At 38.7% G+C, this 23,459-nt stretch overlaps 1 protein-coding gene across 1 annotated transcript in view; it reads right to left on the bottom strand.

Annotated features, from left to right (window-relative positions):
- Window positions 1–23,459, bottom strand: part of ERC2 (ELKS/RAB6-interacting/CAST family member 2) — a gene marked incomplete at both ends in the record, with an annotated part of 465,422 nt that overhangs the window by 164,666 nt on the left and 277,297 nt on the right. Inside the window, one exon of the mRNA XM_084292445.1 lies at window positions 4,958–5,118. Coding sequence (XP_084148571.1) covers window positions 4,958–5,118 — 161 coding nt within the window. The remainder of the gene's footprint in view (window positions 1–4,957; window positions 5,119–23,459) is intronic.

Genomic DNA, 23,459 nt, shown 5'->3' with positions numbered 1-23,459 from the left:
ATTTTGCCGACTTTTTTTTTTTTTTTCAGTAAAAACACCTCCGTTTCTAGTGTAGGCAAGAGAAGGTTATCTACCTCCTTGCTTTTCTTACCTAAAAGAAAAAAAGAAAACACAAAAAAGACTGCACAACTAGTAACACAGAAAGCAGACAGCGTCTGTAGAGAAGCTATCCTTTTAAGTGCTTCTAAAGAGGGAGTTCCAAGCAATTTCAAAGCATAGTTCCAAACTTATATCACCTTGACAATTTCTCCCCCCTTGCTACATTATTTTCTTCATCTTTGCTGCTATGGAAGATCCCAAAAAAAAAAAAGATAACTTAATGACTCTATGCAAGAAGAGACCCTACATTTTCACCAGGGATTTTCCATTTGAGTCTCAGGCTTCTGGCCTATGTACGCACTGAACAGGTGAATTGCCTACACAATGACTCCAAATGTTCCACATGTGCTGGATTTACCACTCACACAGTGACTTCAGAAGAGGTTTTGGCCATAGCTGTACCCACAGTGATGAGGAAGAAATCACTGTCCTATGGGTTACTGAACCTCTTAGACTGAAGTAGGACATAATTAGGCAAAAACTCACTGAGTTCCTTTCCCTTCCCAAGTACCAGTCTGAGATGGTAATGGATGGAAACAGTAATAGGAGAAGGTAAGGCAGGGGCATGAGCTGATTCATCCAGGTGCTGGAAGCATGTCTATGTTCCATGAACATGCCAGAGCTGCAGCTCCTGCTGTGCTTCTACACAGATGTGAAATTGCCACCTTCTACTCTGAGTAAAATTTATAGATGGAAAAGTGGGAGGATGTCTAGGGAGAACCAGATGAACGGTAAACTTCACTGTACTTCTGCTACTAATATTCCATAAAATATTTTTACTTCCTTACGAACTATGACTACCTAGTTTTGCATATTACAGTCTTCCCCTTAGGCTGTGATCTCTGACTTCCAGAATTCATTCAATGTCCCTCTTCATCCCTGTGATGTCTGCAAAAAGCTTACTTGAAGCCATTTTTATGCATCCATGGTACAATTTCCTGCACTAAAAGGGAGGAAGGGACCAGTCAGACAAAGTCACAGACAATCTTGCTTTGATTCACTTCCCTGCAACAAGTTTCCTACTTGCTCTGTGCAGCTGCTCCTAACCAGTTCCTTAAACCAAAGTGACTCAGAGTATGGTCTTGCATCCAAGATTGGCACCTAGTGGCAAATGCCAATGCTCAGTCCTTTTTTGGCAGATCAGCCGAACAACCAGCCCAGGAGGTAAAAGTGTAGTCTGGGTTCAGCACTTCTGCAAAGAGTGGCAGCTGGTAGGACTGAATGCATGGTGGAAAAAACATGTTATCCTCTTCTTCCTACAAATATTTCATCCTTGACTATACACAGGTGTTGTTAAACAAATAAAGTAAACATAAGAAAAAACAGAGATAAGCAATATTCATTTATTATTTTCTGTTGAAAAAAAAAAAAAGAAGATGAACATTCTTAAACAAAGGAAGGAATGTTTAATTTTATACTGACACCGTAAGAAAATTTACTGCAAAATCTAATTTAAGAATTAAAGTTTGTTTTTTTTTTGTTTATTTTTTGTTTGTTTGTTTGTTTGTTTTTGACAGCACAGCAACATTTGATTTTTGTTATTGAATTAAAGGACTAGTAGCTGGTTATTTTATTAGGAGATCTTTAATGCTGCATTTGAAGTAATCTGATTTATTCCACAATAGGGAATACATGTATATATGTATTTTTCTTCTGAAAATTCGTAGTGAATTTCAGGGCAAAGTTGCTTCCAACAAAACTGGTTTAGCAATACTCACAGGTGGCAGCATGAACTTCATCAAAGGCAAGGAGATTGCTCCACCTTTCAGACTCTTGGCAAGAATTTCATTCAGGTTGCTCTGAAAGCTTCAGTGTAGTAAGTTGATTGCTAAAGGAAATGCTCAGTAATTACAGTCAGAGCTCATAAATTAGGAATTTACTGGTCTTCAAGACAAAACATGAAGTTCATTTTTTTTGCAAATATTTGGAGATTAAGCTTTGGAGATTACTGCTAAGTGTACCTTTTTTGTCACATGTAACTAAGTTACTGAAGGATCATTGAATGAATGCAAAACCACAAAGATATCTTCTTTTTCTAAATCTTCAATTTAAACATATTGCTAATTGAAGTGTAGAAAGTGAATTTAAGGGATTTTTAACCAAGAAAACCCCAAGTTTTTGTAACAAAGTTGGTGATTTTTATTTTAATATGTGTTAATATCCGTGTTTGCAGACAGAAGATGAAATGTATATAATGTAGAAGCAGTATTAAACTTCCTTCTATGCCCATTGGCTCTCCAGGTCAAACTTTATTATCTTTCAAAGGGAAAACAATTTTCACTATTTATAAAAAGATTACCTATTCCATATAGTGAGATCCACATTCCGTAAGTAAGTATTTTTATATAAAAATACTCATCCATCTATACAGCTATCTAATTTTGTTACGGGTGGGTTTCAGAGTTTTGGAAGGATCCACCATACAGGAAAGGACCCTCTATATGAAAGCATTTTGTATGCTCTGTGGTCATGAAAGCATGTTCAACAAATATGGCACTTTTGAAACATCTGATAAAAGAAAAAACCCACCTCATAACACATTACAAGTTTTTACCTTCCAGCTCTTTGCATTATGAAATGAATAGGCTTTCCTAGAAAACTTCTCAGTAGGCTCTGTTCCTTCTTGCAGACACTCAGAAAACAAAAACATCTTGGAAAGAGTAGTTTGCATATATGTATTTCTAACAACCAATTTTTAATTTCAGGCCAACTAAAACATTTCTACTGATGATAAACCTTTTTTTTTAAAAGCATCAAAATGGCTTTTGACATACTACACAACAGATTTTTTTTTAAAGAAACAATCAGTTATTAAGATATAAGCTCATTGATTTTATTTTGCTTGGAGGTAGAACAAGCATAAATTATTAAGACAATTAGGTAACATGATGGATTTGAACACATGGTGCATTTTGCTGTTAAAATGAACGCATAACTTCCATTAACGTCATTATGAGTTATGCATATACTGTGCAAAAAATAAAAATAAAATATGACCATAAGAAAAATGTTTCCTCCAGGACTAAAATAGTAATATTTTTATAGACATTGGGGGTGGGCTTGGGGGGGGGGGGGGGGGTGAATCTTATGTTTAGAAAGTACAATACAAATGCAAATCTTTCTCCAAAATTAACACTTAGAAATTCTTTAGAGTAAATCTCATGTTTTCACATATTTGCATCAAGACAGGAGGAACTTGATGTTTATCTCCTTCCATCCAACTACCTTTCCATCAGTGTACTTATGTAGTTCCCCATTCAAAAAGACAAACCAGATAATGAATAACATTAAGCTGCTATCCACTTTTATTCTAAACTTCCTTAAATTACTGAATTTATATAGGGACATGTAATGACAACTGAAGAAATTACATAAAACTGACAACCAATTGCAGCCAGTAAATTAAAATGGATCTTGGCAATGTCAGCCAGATGGGCCTAGAACGCAGAGTTATGTTTGGAACTTGAACATAATATAAGCATAGGAAATCATCGTGAATGTTCTTAAACACACACTGCATGCCTATTTAACTGGAAGCTAGCAGCCAAGAACTGTAATCACCGAGTATTAAATACTAAAATGATACGTAAAAGTTATGGTCAATGCTGCCAATTAATAAATTATCCTAAAATAAAGTAAAAGGAAGTAAAAATGATTATGTGAATTTGTCATTATTCTCATTATTTGTGCTCTCTGTTCAGTAATATTTTGCCATGTGATTTAATATGTATTGTTTTGTTCTCAAGAAACAGTCCAATGCATTACACAGAAAATAAATGACTACTTGAAAAATGGTTGTTCTGAACATCTAGGTTATTGTAAATTGTGAATCAGTATTTACGTATTAAGAAAAAGTATATAATATTCAATACATCACATAATACTGCAATGCGTATGTGTTTCCAGTTTTCTGTATAGATATACACCTCATTAAAGTCAAAAGCAGAAGTTTTTTCTAATTTTACTGGGAACACTCATGGTTACATCACAGTGTTTCTTCACCTATGTTACACAGCAGCCATTATTAAAATCTACTTTTATAAAACTGTAAAAGCATACGTGGTCATTTGCCATTTTGTATTGTTTATAGCACTATTTCTATGATTATGTACCTCCCTTTAAAATGTAAGGATAACTATAACAACTTAGCTAAAGCTAAATACTTCTTAAATGGTTTTGTTTTTCTTTTTCTCTCGCAATAAAATAGTTTGGAAATTATAACTGAGGATTTTATTTCTTGAACATTAATTATACACTTACCAACCTAGACAAGTCATAATAGCATCAGCCCTTTCTGGCAAATGCCATTTTTAAACACATTTTAGAGCCTTAATATGCTGTAATTACACATACTTTCCTTTATCACGTGTAGAAAGTTAGATTTAATTACAGGTCTATCTTCCTTTGCCAGTTCTGTACACATATACGGAAATAATGTGAACACAGATCTGTATTTGTATCTGTTGTTGTTTTTAACCCATTAAATTCAATAAACTTTGCACCACTCACAAAGTTTATAAACATCTCTCTTTGCATTTGACACTAACAGGAACTCCAACACACAATTGTCACTGAAATACAGGGACTTAAATCCTCTGTTTTTCATGGAAGTTACACTGCATTGGTATTTTACTTGCATGTAACAAAGGACAGCTTTCAAAAAAAAATCTCATATCAATTGTTAAGTAATGAAATTACTTCTAAAATTAACACTCTTGCTTTATACCTTTCAAAAGGAATTTAGGTCCTACAACTATTGGAAAACCTTATATATAGACAAAAAATAGCTGGAAAAAAAAACTCAAAAACTCCTGAGAAAAAAAAAAAATCTAGAAATAGAGAAACTGAATGCACTTACTTCATTTCTAGAATTTCTTCAAGCTGTTTTCTCCGCTCTATTCTTAGGTTAGCCAGATGTGCTTCCTTCTCAGCCAAAGACTGCTGTGTTGAGGCAAGACGAGCTTTGGTAGAATCTAATTCTTGTCTAGTCTTTTCCAATGCATTCATCAGTTCTTCTACCTAAAAGAAGGAGAACTTTTTAAGCTCTATAGTAAGCTTAATGAGTAAATCTTAAATCTATGTAAATACAGAAGAAAAAAAAATCCACACACAACAGGAATTATTTTAAGTAAAAGGCTGTTCAAATCCATTCCTATTTTAAAAACTAACAAAATTAAATACAAGTAATAATAATAATAACATCGTAATAAGTAACATTTATACAAACCAGAACAAATACAAATTGCCAGAAATTTATTTAACCTGGAACACTGCCACGTAGAGACACAATTTACAAATATTTTCTGCACCATTTATATTTTTATAATTCAGGGTGTTGGTAACCCATCACAATAGTAATTTCAGAAATTTTACATGCAGATAATAGATATGTACTTTAATATAAAAACTTAGCATGGTCATCCACATATTTTTCATCAGAAAATGCACATCCTTCTGCACTGGAACAGATTGCCTATGGAAGCTGTAGACTCTCCAAATCTTGACTGAATGAAACCTAGAGAATCTGATCATACTTTGAAGTTATCCCTGCTTTGAGAAGACATTTAGATTGCATCACCTCCAGTGGTCCCTTCTAACCCAAATTATTCCCTGGTTCTGAACTTTAAATGTCTGTCATTGCTCTAATAGCAACCAAGTTACTTTCCTCATGACAACTATGAGAATCTCTGAAATATGGAATATGGGAAAGTCATGTGATCACACTGTTTCTTCAGCATTGGTAAACATAACTGAATTTATGGTAAATTACTTGCAGGAATTCAGAAAAACTTCCTGTTTTCAGAAAACAATATTTAGAAGTAAAAAAGTGTTTGCTATGCTGTATTAAATTATTTGAAGAACAAGCTGTAGAGCAGAGACAACTACATATGTCACCTGTCTAGAAGCAGAAAAATCACAGAACCAATGGGAGAGAAATAGTTTCTGGTAAACAGGACACTTTAGTATGCTTTCCCACTACTCGTAACAAATGTTCAAATGATAGTTTTTCTTGAAGAGCTGCAAATAAACAACAGACTTCATTTACTTGTATAAGGTACAGTGATTTAAGTAATGAATACTGTATTTCCTGTGTTTTCTTTTTTTTACCTCCTTTGCCCAAATATTAACATTTTATAAATTAGCCAACACTTCAGGAAGAACATCTAAATAAAAAGAAATAGGAGAGAGGAAGAAAACTGGAACATACCCAGTTGTTCATGTTATACAAGTCATTGTAAAATGTTCATTTCTGCTGGTATATTGAAAAGTCTAACAAAACTCAGCTGTGGTCATATAATCTCTGTGTCTACAGGGAAAGTAAGATGTTTTCCCCCAAGCCGATGCTTAATTGTTGTTTGTTGTTGTTATCTAAGATCTACGAACATGCAATCAGTGTCTATAAACCACTTATTTTTGTTTCAAGCTGAACACTCGTGGCTTTGTTTGCCTCCCATATAACAAGTTCAACAACACAAAATTAATAGTATCACTTCCACGAAATGAGAGATTATAATGAGCAGAACACGCACCCTGTTTGAATATGATTTACAAACTGCTTATCCCTTCTACACAAGCTGCATCTGCATCTTTACAAACACTGTAAAAAGATCAATGGAATACTAGGACACATCTGATAACCTTCAGTGCCTAACAATTTGTATTTCATAAAAGCAGAATCAGGATTGTCAATAGTATTGAAACTTCTGATGTTAAACCTTCCGCTCAGACAGTGAACAAAGAAATATGAAGGAGTGCTATCCCATACAGTACAGCCTGTGCAGGTGCAAAATTCCAGTAAAACAGACCCTAAAGAAAGATAAAGGTTTTAGATATCTTTGGAAAATGACAAAATATCTACTGAACTTTCACAGTATAAGAGAAAACATACTTTAGGGAAATTAAAAAAGAAAAATAAAAGAAAAAAAAAAAAGCTCAGTTCACACTTGGAAAAAGGAGAAAAACATGGGAAAATAATAATAATAATAATAGCAATAATGAAGGCAGGTTCCTGTTCAGGTTGGTAGGCGAGCGCTGTCCCTGCCCACCTCACCTTCCCATCTACCCTTATGTAACAGGTACTAGGCTCTACAACACCATAGTCAGAACAATGAAGTAGACGAAAGCCCGTCCCAGTTGGGGAGGGTACCTAAGGCAAGGCAACCTACCCTCTGCATTGCTACATTGTCTGTCAGGAAAGACAGAAGGGTTACTGTCATGGGGTACTCCCTTTTGAAAGGGACAGAGGGATATGCCAACTGGACCCAACTGACAGGGAAGACTGTTGTCTCCCTGGGGCTCAGGTGAGAGACTTAGCTGAGAAAGTCAAGCGCCTGGTATGGCCCACCGACTACTACCCACTACTGGTCTTTCAGGCTGGTAATGATGAGGTAGCAACAAGAAGTCCAAGAGCAATCAAAAGGGACTTCAGGGCTTTGGGACGACTACTTAAAGGATCAGGGGCATGGGTTGTGTTTGCCTCTGTCCTTCCGATAGGGGAGACTGATGCTGACAAGCGGGCTCACCACATTAACACGTGGCTTCGGGACTGGTGCAACCAACAGAACTTCGGGTTTTTCAATCGCGGGAAGGTCTACATGACATCAGGCCTGCTGTCACCAGATGGGATGTGCCTCTCTCAGAGAGGGGTAAGGATTTTGGCTCAGAAGTTGGCAGGGCTGATAGATAGAGGTTTAAACTAGAGTTGAAGGGAGAAGAGGATAAAACCAGGCACGTTGGTGATGAGCTAAGGGATGGTGCGCTAGAATCAGAGGGACTGTGCGCCGGTGAGGTCCTTCGGTCAGATCCACAAGGTGCTGTGTGTAGGGAAGTGCATTTGAAGTGCTTCTACACAAACACACACAGTATGAGGAATAAAATGGATGAGCTAGAAGTCTTGGCCCAGTCTCACAGCTACATCATCAGCATAAGTGAAACCTGGTGGGATGAGTCCTGTGGCTGGTGTGCTGCAATAGATGGTTACAGGCTCTTCAGGAGGGACAGGCAGGGTAGGCGAGGTGGCGGGATGGCAATGTATGTGAAGCATGGGCTGGACTGCATGGAACTTCAAGTTGGGGATGGCGAAGTTGAGTGCCTCTGGGTAAGGATTAAGGGATGAACAAATAAAGGGGATGTCGTTGTGGGAATCTATTACAGACCACCCAGCCAGGACAACAATGCCGATGAATTATTCTTTGCAGAACTAGGAGATGCCTCAAGGTCAACTTCCCTTGTCCTTATGGGATATTTCAACTTGCCAGACGTCATCTGGGATCACCACACGGCTGACACGAGCAAGTCCGGGAGGTTCATAAAGCACCTAGATGATAACTTCTTGGCACAGGTGCTAAGGGAGCCAACTAGGTAAGGTACCCTCCTTGATCCGTTGCTGGAAAACAGAAAGAGTCTTGTGGGAGACGTGGCAATTGGCGGCCATCTCGGTCGTAGTGACCATGAAGTGGTTGAGTTTAGAATTTATGGTGACACAAGGAAAACTGCCACCAAAACTTCAGCCCTGGATATGGGGAAAGCAGACTTCAGGCTGCTCAGAGAACTAGTCAACGAGGTCCCCTGGGAAGCTGCTTTGAAGGCACTGGCGTCCATCAGTGCGGGTCAATCTTTAAGCACTGCCTCCCAAAAGCACAAGATCAGGCAATTCCAAAATATCAGAAGGCAGGCAGGCGGGGCAGAAGGCTGGCCTGACTGACTAGGGATCTTCTATTGGAGCTTAGATGGAAAAAGAAAGTATGGCTGCTGGAAGAAGGGTCAGGTGACGAGGAAGGAATACAGGGATACTGTTTATGTTTATAGGGAGAAAATTTGTGGGGTCAAAGCCCAACTAGAGTTGAAGCTAGCCATGTCTGTGGGAGACAACAAAACAGGTTTTTTTAGATATGTTAACAGAAAAAAGGAGAACCAAAAAAAAAACCATAGGTCCGATACTTGACGGGGAAGGTCTCCTCACAGACAATGACATCGGAAAAGCATTTAATGCCTTCTTCACCTCTGTCTTCAATGCTGATGATGGGCTTCAGGACCCAGGGTGCCCTGAGCTGGAGGACCATAATGGTGGGAAAGACAAACTCCCAATCAACTGTGAACGTGTGAGGGAATTGCTGCTCCACATGGATCCATACAAGTCCATGGGTCCAGATGGGGTTCAACCCAGGGTGCTTAAAGAGCTGGCTGATGTCATCACGGGACCTCTCTCAATTATTTTTCAACAATCTTGGGAATCTGGAGAGGTCTCAGTAGACTGGAAGATGGCGAATGTGCCAGTTTTCAAGAAGGGTAAGAAAGAAGACCCTAGCAATTACAGGCCTGTCAGTCTCACGTCAGTGCCTGGTAAAATTATGGAGAAGATGATCCTTGAAGTTACTGAAGCGCACCTGGGGGACAATGCAGTCATTGGTCCCAGCCAACATGGGTTCATGAGGGGTAGGTCCTGCCTAAAAAATTTGATTTCCTTTTATGATAAGATCACCCATCTAGTTGACCAAGGGAAACCAGCTGATGTGATCTTTTTGGACTTCAGCAAGGCTTTTGACACAGTTTCCCATAGGATCCTACTGGACAAAATGTCCAGCATACAACTTAACAAAAACATCATACGATGGGTGAGCAATTGGCTGACGGGCAGGGCTCAAAGGCCTGTGGTTAATGGGGCCACATCTGGCTGGCGGATGGTCACTAGTGGGGTCCCTCAAGGCTCCATTTTAGGGCCAGTCCTCTTCAATGTCTTTATAAATGATTTGGATGTAGGACTAGAAAGTGTTCTGAGCAAATTTGCCAACGACACCAAACTTGAAGGAGTTGTGGACTCAGATGAGGGTGGAAAGGCCTTGCAGAGAGATCTGGACAGATTGGAGAGCTGGGCGATCACCAACCACATGAAGTTTAACAAAGGCAAGTGCCAGGTCCTGCACGTGGAACAGGGCAACTCTGGCTATACGTACAGACTGGGTGATGAGATGCTGGAGAGCAGCCCCGCAGAGAGGGATCTGGGGGTTGTGGTTGACAGCAAGTTGAATATGAGCCTGCAGTGTGCCCTGGCAGCCAGGAGGGCCAACCATATCCTGGGGTGCATCAAGCACGGCATCGCTACTCAGTCGAGGAAGGTGATTGCTCTGCGCTGGTGCGGACTCACTTCGAGTACTGTGTGCAGTTCTGGGCACCACAGTACAAGAAGGATGTTAAACTGTTGGAGAGTGTCCAGAGGAGGGCAACAAAGATGGTGAAGGGCCTAGAGAGGAAGACTTATGAGAAGCAGCTGTGGGCGCTGGGCCTGTTCAGCCTGGAGGAGGCTGAGGGGGGACCTCATCACAGTTGACAACTTCCTTGCGAAGGGGAGCAGAGAGGCAGATGACCTGTTCTCTGTAAACACCAGTGATAGGACCCACAGGAAGGGTGTTAAGCAGAGGCAGGGGAAGTTTAGGCTAGACATCAGGAAGGGGTTCTTCACCGAGAGGGTGGTTGCACACTGGAACAGGCTCCCCAGTAAAGTAGTCACTGCACCAAGCCTATCTGAATTTAAGAAGCGATTGGACTGTGCACTTAGTCACATGGTCTAAACTTTTGGGCAGACCTGCGTGGTGCCAGGAGTTGGACTTGATGATCCTTATGGGTCCCTTCCAACTCAGGATATTCTATGATTCTATGAATAATAAAAAACAGCAGATAGAAATTTCTTAAAAATATATTCAGTTTATAGTATATAATAACTGATACTTCATTTCCTATTTCAGTACAGGAACACAAATCAGTACTGTCTCCAAGAAGGGTAAGTCTCAACTACTAATAGTCTTATCCGTGTGGTTTTTAAAACACGCAGTTTCTGCTGAACTTATCATTGCTTATCTGCTGCTCCAGGCTGATAGTTAATTTTGGGTAGCATACAGTAACGGAGGTGAGTAACAGTAGTGAGGATTCAAAACTGCAAAGTCATTGATTCATATAGCTTCAAGACAGTGCCTTTAAACACCAAGTCAGTCTACACTTGGAGATGCAAGTGTAAAATGGCAAAACAGTACCAGTTCCATATCTCTAGTACAACTGCCCTCCTTTTCTTACAGATTCAGCTGAGTTTATTCTTCAACCTGTTGACTGACTGAATGTTCACCTAATTTCTGATATATCACACCAGCTGTATTTTAAAATATTTAAGGAAATTAAAGACTTCAGAAAAACAAAGCTGTGGATTTGTTTATGTATACTAATAACATACTCATACATTACCAGAGAAAAGAGATCAAAGTTTGAAAGAAAAAAAATAAATTAAAATAGAAATATGAAAACGTTTTCAAACCACAAATCATTAACACATGAAGACTTGAAAGTTATACTTTCATTTACACTTTCAACACAGTATTTGCCAGCTAGTTCTTCCTCCAGTTTTTGAATATGAACCAATTTCTGAGACGTGTTTTCTTAGCTAGCTGTCTCACCAAAATCTAGATTAGAATTGAAATGGCAGATATTTGTAGAAGAAAATGATTTTTCAATTTTTTCTTTAAACAGGTATTTTATTATGAAAACAAAATATGTGTCGATGTAGTACACACAATCATCTTCATATAATTATACAGCTATAGCACATACCACAATGGATAATTAAACACCGATGGTAGTTTTATCTAGATATAAAAGTCTAGTTGGAAAAAAAAAAAAAAAGGCAGTGTAAAACAAACCAAATTCTTAATGTAAGCACATATTTTCTTCTTTGATAATATTAAGGGTGAACATTAATTTACAAAATCACAGAATCACAGAATTTCTAGGTTGGAAGAGACCTCAAGATCATCGAGTCCAACCTCTGACCTAACACTAACAGTCCCCACTAAACCATATCCCTAAGCTCTACATCTAAACGTCTTTTAAAGACCTCCAGGGATGGTGACTCCACCACTTCCCTGGGCAGCCCATTCCAATGCCTAAACTGAACTTCTTTCGGTAAAGAAGTTCTTCCTAAGATCCAACCTAAAACTCCCCTGGCGCAACTTTAGCCCATTCCCTCTCGTCCTGTCACCAGGCACGTGGGGGAACAGACCAACCCCCACCTCGCTACAGCCTCCTTTAAGGTACCTGTAGAGAGCAATAAGGTTGCCCCTGAGCCTCCTTTTCTCCAGGCTGAACAAGCCCAGTTCCCTCAGCCGCTCCTCATAGGACTTGTTCTCCAGACCCCTCACCAGCTTCATCGCCCTTCTCTGGGCTCGCTCAAGCACCTCGATGTCCTTCTTGTAGCGAGGGGCCCAAAACTGAACACAGTACTCAAGGTGTGGCCTCACCAGAGCCAAGTACAGGGGGACAATCGCTTCCCTAGCCCTGCTGGCCACACTGTTTCTTATGCAAGCCAGGATGCTGTTGGCCTTCTTGGCCACCTGAGCACACTGCTGGCTCATATTCAGCCAACTATCCACCAATACTCCTAGGCCCTTCTCCGCCAGACAGCTTTCCAAGCATTCCTCTCCCAGTCTGTAGCTCTGCTTGGGGTTATTGCGCCCCAGGTGCAGGACCCAGCACTTGGCCTTGTTGAACTTCATGCAGCTGACCTCAGCCCATCGGTGCAGCCTGTCCAGATCCTCCTGCAGAGCCTTCCTACCCTCGAGCAGATTGACACACGCACCTAACTTGGTGTCATCTGCGAACTTACTGAGGGTGCACTCAATGCCCTCGTCCAGATCATCGATGAAGATATTAAAGAGGACCGGCCCCAGAACCGAGCCCTGGGGAACACCACTAGTGACCGGCATCCAACTGGACTTGACTCCATTCACCACGACTCTTTGGGCCCGGCTATCCAGCCAGTTTCTAACCCAACGAAGTGTACGCCAGTCCAAGCCAAGAGCAGCCAGTTTCTTGAGGAGAATGCTGTGGGAAATGGTGTCAAAAGCCTTGCTGAAGTCAAGGTAGACCATATCCACAGCCTTTCCCACATCCACCCAGCACGTCACTTTGTCATAGAAGGAGATCGGGTTCATCAAGCAGGACCTGCCTTCCATAAATCCATAAAGAGATTTACTATCTCTTCATACGACTTGGAGGAACAGAGACGAATCCAGTACTACAAGGGTAAAATTTTAGCGTTCTGACCTATGGCAAAGTGCTTCTTTCTAGTGAATTTAGTTGCACTGCATCTACAAAATTATGTGCACCCATGAATCCTTTCCTCTCCAAAATGCCTCCAGAATTGTTTTTTCTGCTTGTTTTGGTTTCTCCACTGTCCAGATATTGAACCGAGTCCCCTGTTGATGTATCAGTTTCACATATTAACATACTTTTCTCAACGTTGTCTGAGAGATCAAGATAAACTGTATCGGTTACTATATTTGTTACCTGTATTACCTCATCCAGGCATTTTCCTTCAAAATTAAGGCATCTATTCTACCTAAATTAACACACAGGCCTCCTTACGACGTTTATTTCTACGAAAGTACAGAAAAGCGTCTCAGCTTAATTGCTGTGGATCAGCACTATGTTCCAGATGCACACAGCATCTCCAAGACCTTCAGGTGTTGCTGTCCCCCGGCGGCCCTGCTGGTGGTGCCCTTCTGCAGCATCTGCCTCTGCCTTGCAGCAAGACCTTTCGGGCAGCTGTCAGGAACACCTCCGACCTCCTGTCGGGCTGCTCCTCACCCAGCCGGCCTGAGAGCCTGCTCATTTTTCCCCACCGTATCTGATAGTTTAACTGCTTCTGGGCACAAACCTTGTCATTTTAGATATCAGCTTAAGAACAAATAAGAATTCATGTTTTAAAAGAGTTTACTGTGAGAGCCTTGATGAATACAAAGTTCTTCGCTATTGAATGCTCTATGCCCTGAATAAAATTGTAGGGATTTTTTATTATTTTTTTATTATTATTATTATTTTTTGTGCAAGACAATGGCTTCTTTTTATCCTTTGCACTTTCAAATAAAAGCCATTTTACTTTCAGAAAGCCTGACATCAGCACCTCAAGGGTTTTAATAAAATCAGTACCATAATTTGTTTACATTTCAGAATGGCAGAAAACCAGCAAACCAAACTATTACAATTCTTTCTTAATTTTGAGTCTATTTTAAATGAACGCTTTCTACTTCTTCTGCAGTTTCACATCTTCAAGTCCCATCAGTACACACTAAGATCACTTTCACACCAAGATAGTAAAAGAAAAAGAAATTAACGTGGCTAAAGTATACATCTGCATTACCAGATTCTGTAAATTAAAGAAGGTTAGAGTTCAAATGAATGACAGTTTATTAAAAATGCCTTGGAGCATTCTTAATTCCAGATTGGATTCAGCTCAGCACAACTCATGTTAACATAATACTGTTCCAGTTTGTGGGAATAAGGAGGGGGAGGGACAACTGCATGTTTTCTCAGTTCAAGTATAGTGTATTTCTGCAGAATGACAAAAAGTTGTCAGCTTGGCAGCAATCAAGGTTAGCATTGTTAGCATTAGGACCTTCAAAAGGTGGGCACTTCATTTTAACAATTATATTAGTTACAAATACAGGAGTTTGGGATTTCCCTTACTGACTTGTTCACGTATCAATAGCTATACAAATCTGGATGCCTACTTTAATTTAAAACCTAACCTCATGTTAGCACACATTGATTATTTATTAATTTTACAGAGTAAAATTCACATTCGTATCTCCTACTATTTAGTTCTAGCTTCATCACTTTTCTTTAATGCAACAATATTAACTATTATGGATAATTAAGAAAAAAAAAAAGTAACGAATTCATCCAGTATGAATTTATGTGAGTTCCATTTTTATAATAAGAATTCAGTGAAAAAAAAAAAAAGAAAAAAAAAAAAAAAGATGTTTTCAAAGGTCCTTCCTTTTTCCATTTGCTAAGGAAATGCCTTATGATTTTTTTTTTCCCCTCTAAGTTACCCACTGTATAAACTTCAGTTATCTCTAGTTCTGCTAGTTCTGTGAAGATTAATATTTTTTTTCTTCTTCATGATTAAACATGAGATTGAAAAAAAAAAAAAAAAAAAAAAAAAGGTTTAGATTAGAGTTTAGATTAGATTCCTTAAAGTTTCTTTCATACGAAATTATTCTGTCACTGAACTTAAAGGAAATAGGTAACATGGTAATATAGCCACAGTGATGTGGGAAAACAGATAAAAACCTGGATTTGTACACATAAGTAGCTACGTACCAGCTCTTGTGACTCAGGCAGTGGACTTCAGATTTTTGCACGAATGGCTTGCCTGTGCTTCACATAGTGAAGGATGTGTGCTAGCCATCCTGCTCAGAACCTCTCTATTTCATGGCCAGCTCAATTGCAGACACATAGATCCAATACAAGTCATGTGGACTTGCTGCTCTTGTCCTGCTATGTGGTTTGAAAATACCTTGTTTCTTTGTGTTCTTAATCAGAATTTCTCCAGTGTACAACAGTCTAACTAGTTTCATTACAAAGGTGCTTTTTCACAACAGACATAATTAAGTGTCATGCAGTTTTGCAAGACATGGAAATAAGTTCTCTGTCATGTTCCCTTCTGCTTTCTTCTCTTCCCATCTGTTATCCATAGTGAAATTCCTTACCTCAGACTTTTTCTATCACAGTTTTTAAACCCAGAAAACAGGTCTAACAAAAACAATATAGTTAGGGAGACTGATGTTCCTGAACTTTTTCTTTCAAATCAAGAAATAAGTCACATATTGGAGTCTCACAATTTTGGATATTGACAGAAAAGAAGAAAGAAATCATACTCATGAAAAAAAACATTTTGATGAAGGATTTGACAGGAAAGTAAGTACAAGTTTTATGAAATTTAGGATAATAGCTCATTTTCATTCCCTGTTTTTTGTTTTGTTTTTATCATAAGTAGAGTCCTATGCAGTGGGAGTATGACAAATTACCGGATGTGCTGAAAAAGCAAACCTCTTTAAATGCTTTGCCATCTCCATAGGAACAGAATAGCAAAATTATCAAGTGGGATGCCATGCTGCCATATTTGAAATCAGAATCTTACTGAGATTACTACATAAAGTAGCATTTAAAATACTTTAATCCTTTTGCTAAATCCAATGTTAACAATATATGAGGCTTACTTTTCTGAGATAAGGAAGAGACAGTATAGAAAAATTTCTCACCTAGACTTGGTAGGGACCACAGTCAGGGGAAGAAGGTACCTTAGTTCCCTTAGTTTTTCTTTACTGGCAGTCCCATGGTGGCTATCAGTCATGTTCACTGATATCAGTGCAGAACTATGATAGAGATATATTTCCACCCCTGCATAAAATATTCTAGAATTAAGTGGATCCCCCTAGATTAAAAGAAATACATATCCTAAGTAAAAAAAAAAAAAAAAATTAATAGTGTTGCAGTCTTTACTATGTTAATGTGAGATTCTGCAAGACAGTTCTGGGATATGTATTGAAATGATTAACTTTCTTGATACTGCCAGTAAGAATGTCCATCATTTCTTATTCTAAACATCATTAGTTTTTTATTCTAAACCTCAGTTGTTCACAAGGACCATGTAGGATAACAATATATTTCTTGGATTCATTATCTGATCTTCTGATTAAGATAATGATTTCACCATTATGATTTCAACATAATGATTTTCACCATTTCAATTAGGAAAAAAAAAAAAAAAAACATAAAATATTTTGAAAATATTTGTAATTATCAGATAAATATAATATCAATTATAAGAGATGAATATTAAAAAAAAAAAAAAAAAAAAAAAAAACATAACCAAAAGCAAAGAGAATTGTATATACATATAACTGCATATATATTATTTAAATTAATGTTATTTATACCATCATTTTCATTTGATTTAATCTTTGTGCTCTAGTGTTATGTTTCTTCAAGTGCAACCACAGCAGCAAAATGTGAATGTGACCTCCTGCAGAACTGAAAAGAATGGGCAAAGTTGCAGGATACCCCTTGCAGATGAGGCTGGAACAATGTATCCCAAATGAGAGGTTCTCCATTAGTAGCAAAATACAATTATATGCTGGAGTAGTTACTATAACATTCAGATTTTGCTACACTATATAATCAGAAGTAAACCCCACACCATGTCAATAAAGATACAGTATCCAAAGTGCTGCATGAATCAGTCAAAAAATGTTCTTTGTACAACATAAACTTCACACTGACAAGGCCTAACTCACCATCAGCCTCATTCAACTTTAGAAGTCATCCAGACATGCGCTGTAATGGAAACAAGACCAGGCACCTGAGCAATTAATTGTGCAACTCCATTTCTTACAAAAACAGGAGCATCTTTTTGATTTGAAAAACAGTATCATACAATATCCCAAATTGGAAGAGACCCATAAGGATAACTGAGTCCAACTCCAATACCACACAGGTCTACCCAAAAATTCAGAACACATGATTAACAGCACAGGCCAAATGCTTCTTAAACTCCAACAGGCTTGGTACTCTGACTATGCCCCCCAGGAGCCTGTTCCAGTGCATGACAACCCTCTCAGTTGTCGTGGTTTAACCCGGCCGGCAGCTAAACACCACGCAGCCGTTCACTCACCCTCCCCCTCCCTCTCTGGGACAGGGGAGAGAAATGGAAAGTGAAGCCTGTGAGTTGAGATAAATACAGTTTAATAAGACAGGAAAATAATAATCATAATCATAATCATAATACAATTATGATAATAGTACTACTAATAATAATATGTACAAACAAGTGATGCACAATGCAATTGCTCACCACCCGCTGACCGATGCCCAGCCTAACCCCGAGCAGTCCGGCCCCCTCCCCCGGCTAGCTACCCCTATGTATTGTTTAGCATGACGTCAGATGGTATGGAATACTCCTTTGGCTAGTTTGGGTCAGCTGTCCTGGGTCTGTCCCCTCCCAGCTCTTATTGCACCCCCAGCCTGCCTGTTGGCAGGACAGAGCAAGAAGCTGAGATGTTCTTGGCTTGGTATAAGCACTGCTCTGCAACAATTAAAACATCGGGGTGTTATCAGCACTCTTCTCATCCCAAGCCAAAACACAGCATTCCACCAGCTATTAGGAAGAAAATCAACTCTATTCTAACTGAAACCAGGACATCAGTGAAGAGCCTCTTCCTGATATCCAGCCTGAACCTCTCCTGTTGCAGCTTGACACCATTCCCTCAGGTCTTATCGCTGGTCACTAAAGAGAACAGATTAGTGCCTGCCCCTCTGCTCCCCTTTGTGAGGAAGCTGTAGCCTGCGATGAGGGCACCCCTCAGCCTCTTCTCCAGGCTGAACAGGCCGAGTGACCTCAGCTGCTCCTCATACATCCTCCCCTCTAGGCCCTTGACCATTTTTTGTGCCCTTCTCTGGACACTCTCTAATAGTTTCACATCCTTTTTGTACTGTGGTGCCCAGAACTGCACACAGTACTCAAGGTGAGGCCACACCACTGCAGAGTAGAGTGGGACAATCGCTTCCCTTGACCAACTAGCAATGCTCTGCTTGATACACCCCAGGATATGGTTGGCCCTCCTGGCTGCCAGGGCACACTGCTGGCTCATATTCATATTTCATGGGCATATCTAGCTAGTTTCTTCTCTCTCACCAAGCTTCATTTGAACAATTCTGTTTTAAATGGCTGGTGGCTTCAGTTCTGCTCAAACTTACACTTGTTTGATACCATGTGACCCTAATTACAAAAGTCACATTAATGGTGCTTTATAGTTGTGCAAACGAACAGATTCAAATGTTATGTATTGAAAAATTACAGAGGTCAACATAGTGTCTCCAGAAGTATTAAATATATATATAGGTAATTGAATTAGCTATTGAACGTGTTCAATACGGACACTCAGTTATCCAACAGGATATTGTATGTGGAAGACAACTCTTATAGACTAAAAACAATTACGCTGTGTGATTTCAGTGTTGAGTCTTTTTAGATAAAACATGCAAGTAGAGCAGAGCAACTCTTTAGCTGGTGTTAAAGTACAGCGCTGTCAGACTGGCCTCTCTGGTTAATGTCAATAGCACTGCGTATAAAAGGTGACTAAAGTGTGTACAAATGTTGATCTTTGGAGAAGGCATGCCTAGAATCATACACACATCTAGTATTTCATCCACCAGGTCAACTTCAGGGAGAGAGGGCAAATTGGGAGTCTTCTTGCCAGAAGTTGATTCTTAGCACACTTGTTAGATTACACTGCAGAAAGCTACTTCCCCCATGCTTTTAATCCATAATCCTAATATATTATTAGAGTTAGAAATGCTTCTCCCTTAGAGCATTTCCAAAGGCAGCAGGGATTCACATGGCATGTGTAAAGTCTTACTGCAAACAGTTTATGCACATAAGAGAGTTTCTCCACACACTACAGCGTGGTTACATTTTGTAAGAAAGCATGCAAGAGTTAAAGTGAAAATGTTATAGTATGAAAATGCTTGGATAATTTCACATGAGAAATCTCAGAAAATAAGGTTTCCTATCCACTTTTAGTACAAGATAAGTAACATTAATATGCAGCAAGAGAAATAAAAAGATTGTGCACTTGGTAACAGGGTATAGCTTCTGTACCAAGGAAATTTGATACCATCTTTAGTACAGAGACATTTAACATAGAGTTCATGTGAGCACTAAATGCCCGAGCAAGCTGTATCTGCACTCTTCTTTTAATGCAGATAATCTTTTCCTGTTTACTTAATTCTATGGCATTTTTACTATAAACTTATTTATGCAATATTTTATAGGCTTGGCACACCTACAAAGGTCACAGTGACTTGGATATGCTACATGCTTTAAACCTAAAATGAAGTGATTGCTATTGTATATAATGCAATATTCCCTACATAAATAACTTTAAGCAAAGTCACGGGATAGTTATACAATAATGAGACAAGTTCTCTCTCTGGCACACCCATTTGCAAATCACTCTTCTCAAGAAAAAAATAATACTTGGTATAGTAATCAGTCGTTTAGTTACATCCTCATTCAAATTTATCTACAGCCATGAGAGAAGTACAGAAGAACTCAGGGAATAGGACTCATGGAATAGGATTATAAATGATTCACTAATTTAATTATTTTAGTCACAATATGCACATTATCAACACAAATTTACCAGTATGGGCTCTGTCTCTATATGTCAAATACATTTCACCTAAGACCTAAATATGTATCTGTTGTATCTCATTTCACGTACTTTTCTCTGTTGGCAGGAAAAAAGGTTCCACAGAAAGTAATCTTTCTAGAAAAAAAAAAAAAAAAAGAAAAGAAAAGAAAAAAAAAAGTAGAAAAAACAAACAAACAAAACAAAACAAACAAACATCATAAAATAAAAACTGCTCTGGAGGGTCAGCTCAGGAAGAGACTAGTCAATAGGGTCAAAACTGAAGTGCTTATGATTCTGTCCGGGATAGGATAGACCATAGGACAATGTGAGGAAGCCTTCAGTGGACAACAAAACGTCTGGGAGAACAAAATTTTCTGGAGAACAAGTCCTACGAGGAGCAGCTGAGGGAGCTGGGCTTGTTCAGCCTGGAGAAAAGGAGGCTCAGGGGCGACCTTATCGCTCTCTACAGGTACCTTAAAGGAGGCTGTAGTGAGGTGGGGGTTGGTCTGTTCTCCCACGTGCCTGGTGACAGGACGAGGGGGAATGGGCTAAAGTTGCGCCAGGGGAGTTTTAGGTTGAATCTTAGGAAGAACTTCTTTACCGAAAGGGTTGTTAGACATTGGAACAGGCTGCCCAGGGAAGTGGTGGAGTCACCATCCCTGGAGGTCTTTAAAAGATGTTTAGATGTAGAGCTTAGGGATATGGTTTAGTGGGGACTGTTAGTGTTAGGTCAGAGGTTGGACTCAATGATCTTGAGGTCTCTTCCAACCTAGAAATTCTGTGATTCTATGATTACACAGAAGGGAGAAGAAAATCAGGTCGGGGAGAAAACACTGGCAAGGGCAGGAAGGTAGCCCAAGGAATACTGCCCTTTAGAAACTGCAAACTTCTCCTCAATCATTATCTGAAGAAAGGAAGGAAAAGCAAAGGGACTTCATAACAGTGGTTTTACTCCATGCTAGCTCCTGAAAAGAGTTCATCTCCATCTGTTGATTAAAGACAGCAGTAGCTAACAATAAATAAAATTATTGGAAACAACAAAGATGCTGAATCACAGAACTTGCTCCTTTCTGACTTACTGGAAAGCTTTCACAGACTATCACTGAACCAAAACAAGGTTTCATGAACATACCCAGATGACGAAAAAGCTGGCACACGTTATTGCATCACCTACAAAGAAAGCAAGGATTTAAATCCTGCCATATCAGTTTGTGAGACATTGGCCCAGGTATAAAGATGCAAATGCTGTAAGTCAACGTTCTAGCACTAAGCCTTTCCATTTTTGGAAAGTTTGAGTTTTCCCTCATGCCATTAATGATACACCAACAAAATACACATTTGGCAATGCATTTCTGCTGACCACTACATTCTGTTTTGCTAGACTGAATAAAAGGGGAGGACGAGAAGACTATCATACCTACTCATCTTGCCAATTTAATAATTCACCAGGTACTAGGAAATAATAGTAAAAAGTCCATTCTAGACCCTTCTGGCTTTTGAGGGAGTAAATATCACTGCACTGCCTCTAGCAAATTCACAGAATTTGCTGAACCAACTCGTCCAATTCATTTTCCCAACATGCAATTCATCTTCCCAACATGCTGGTTAGGTCATACTAGAATTTTTCTCCTTATTACTCTTGGAGTTCCAAATTCTGCTCAGTAGTCACTCAACTAAATGGTACTTATGGTCTTTCCCATTTTATCTTCTCAGCCCAAAGATGTGGCAGCTGAAATACATGTAGTCTAACAAATCTTCCCTGCAGAAGGTGATTCATTTCCCAACTATTATCTCCTAGCCTCTTTGTAGGCAAACAATTGGACTAAGGCAGCTTTTCTCATGTAATGATTACAAGCAGTTTTTGGCGTCTATTAGAATAGATACTGAAGAAATATTGAAGAATAACAGTTGTCTATATACATGTAGAACTTTTATGCTTCTTAAATTGCATTATATTAACAGGAACCCTTATGAAAGGCAGTCTCATTAGGTACAAGAATTTTATTTACAGGTACGAAGAAAGTTTCAGTATGGATAAAGTAATAGTCAGTTTCAAATATGAAAACTAAGAGAAGCTGCACTCTTGACCTGACCTGGGCAATGATAATAATAGTCCTGTGAAATTTCATAAAGATTTTACTACTGTTAATTACTTTTGTATGGACATTAGATAAAACAGCAATGGACGTTTATATAAAATCCTAAGTTTTATACAGTTATAAATACTTTTTTTTTTTTTAGGCAAAATATGTTAGGCAGATTTTGATGAGAACAATAAGGTTTTTTTATCAGATGAAAAAAGAAAAGTAGTGACAAGGTCTGTGATTAACATGAGCTGACTTTTGTTCCTCAACTGAATGTTTGTTTTCCTTCTTATTTTCTCAAGCCCCTTACACCACATGAGGCAAAAAGCAGGAGACTATAAACAGTAAACATACAGATAAGCAAGCTGATATTATTCATTCTGTTTCCAGGCAAAATATATCGTCATTAAAAAGACAAGCTAATTCACAGGATTTACAAAACTTACAGTAGGGAAGCTTAAACTGACCTTGATGTATGTAAACTAGATCAGTGGGAACTGCATTTTGGATCTGCTTAACCATTCATATAAACTACGACCCCTTGCCACAGTTCATATTCTGTATAGTAATCCTCATCAATGTGAGGTCGTTCCATTAGGACACATCTTTTATTAAGACTTTCGTCCCAAGGCAGATTTGGTTTCAGAGGACAGAGATGACTGTCCATATTACATTGTACATTTGATATTGTATCAAATACATCATCGTATTTTTCAAGATCTAGAGCCTTTATCCAAGGAACACAATTCTATGAGCCATGATACATTAAAACTATATTAGAGTGCATTTATGAACATGCATATTTACACAGAACGTTATAAACCAATGTGTTTATTTTTTGCAACTTTGTCCGACAAACAAACTTCACCACAGTAATTGCTGCTGTACACTAGTTAAGTTCTTTAAAGAATAAAATTTGTATTTTACCTGTGCAGGTAAAATTTGCAAATCTAAAAAAAAAATGTCAGAAGTATCATGTAGTAACTGAGCCATTATGCACTCACTATGAATTAAGTAAGCTTTTTTTTTTAAAGCAGAAGAGCATTTCAACGTATTCCAAGGCTCTTGATACTGAAACATGATTCTTTAATGATTAAATTATACGTACTGTTCCAGATGGACTATTCAGTCCATTAGCTCCAGTACATCTTACAGGAAATGAAACTTCTCAAGCATCTGATCTGTATCTGATCTGAGCAAAAACCTTAATGACATATTGACATGTTTTAAGAGATCTCACCTCCAAAATATTAAG

Source organism: Netta rufina (genome assembly GCF_964035555.1).
Source record: "Netta rufina genome assembly, chromosome: 10".
In the NCBI taxonomy this organism is placed as follows: Eukaryota; Metazoa; Chordata; class Aves; order Anseriformes; family Anatidae; genus Netta; species Netta rufina.
The sequence above is the reverse complement of the archived record's forward strand: the minus strand, read 5'-3'. Positions and strand labels throughout refer to the sequence as shown.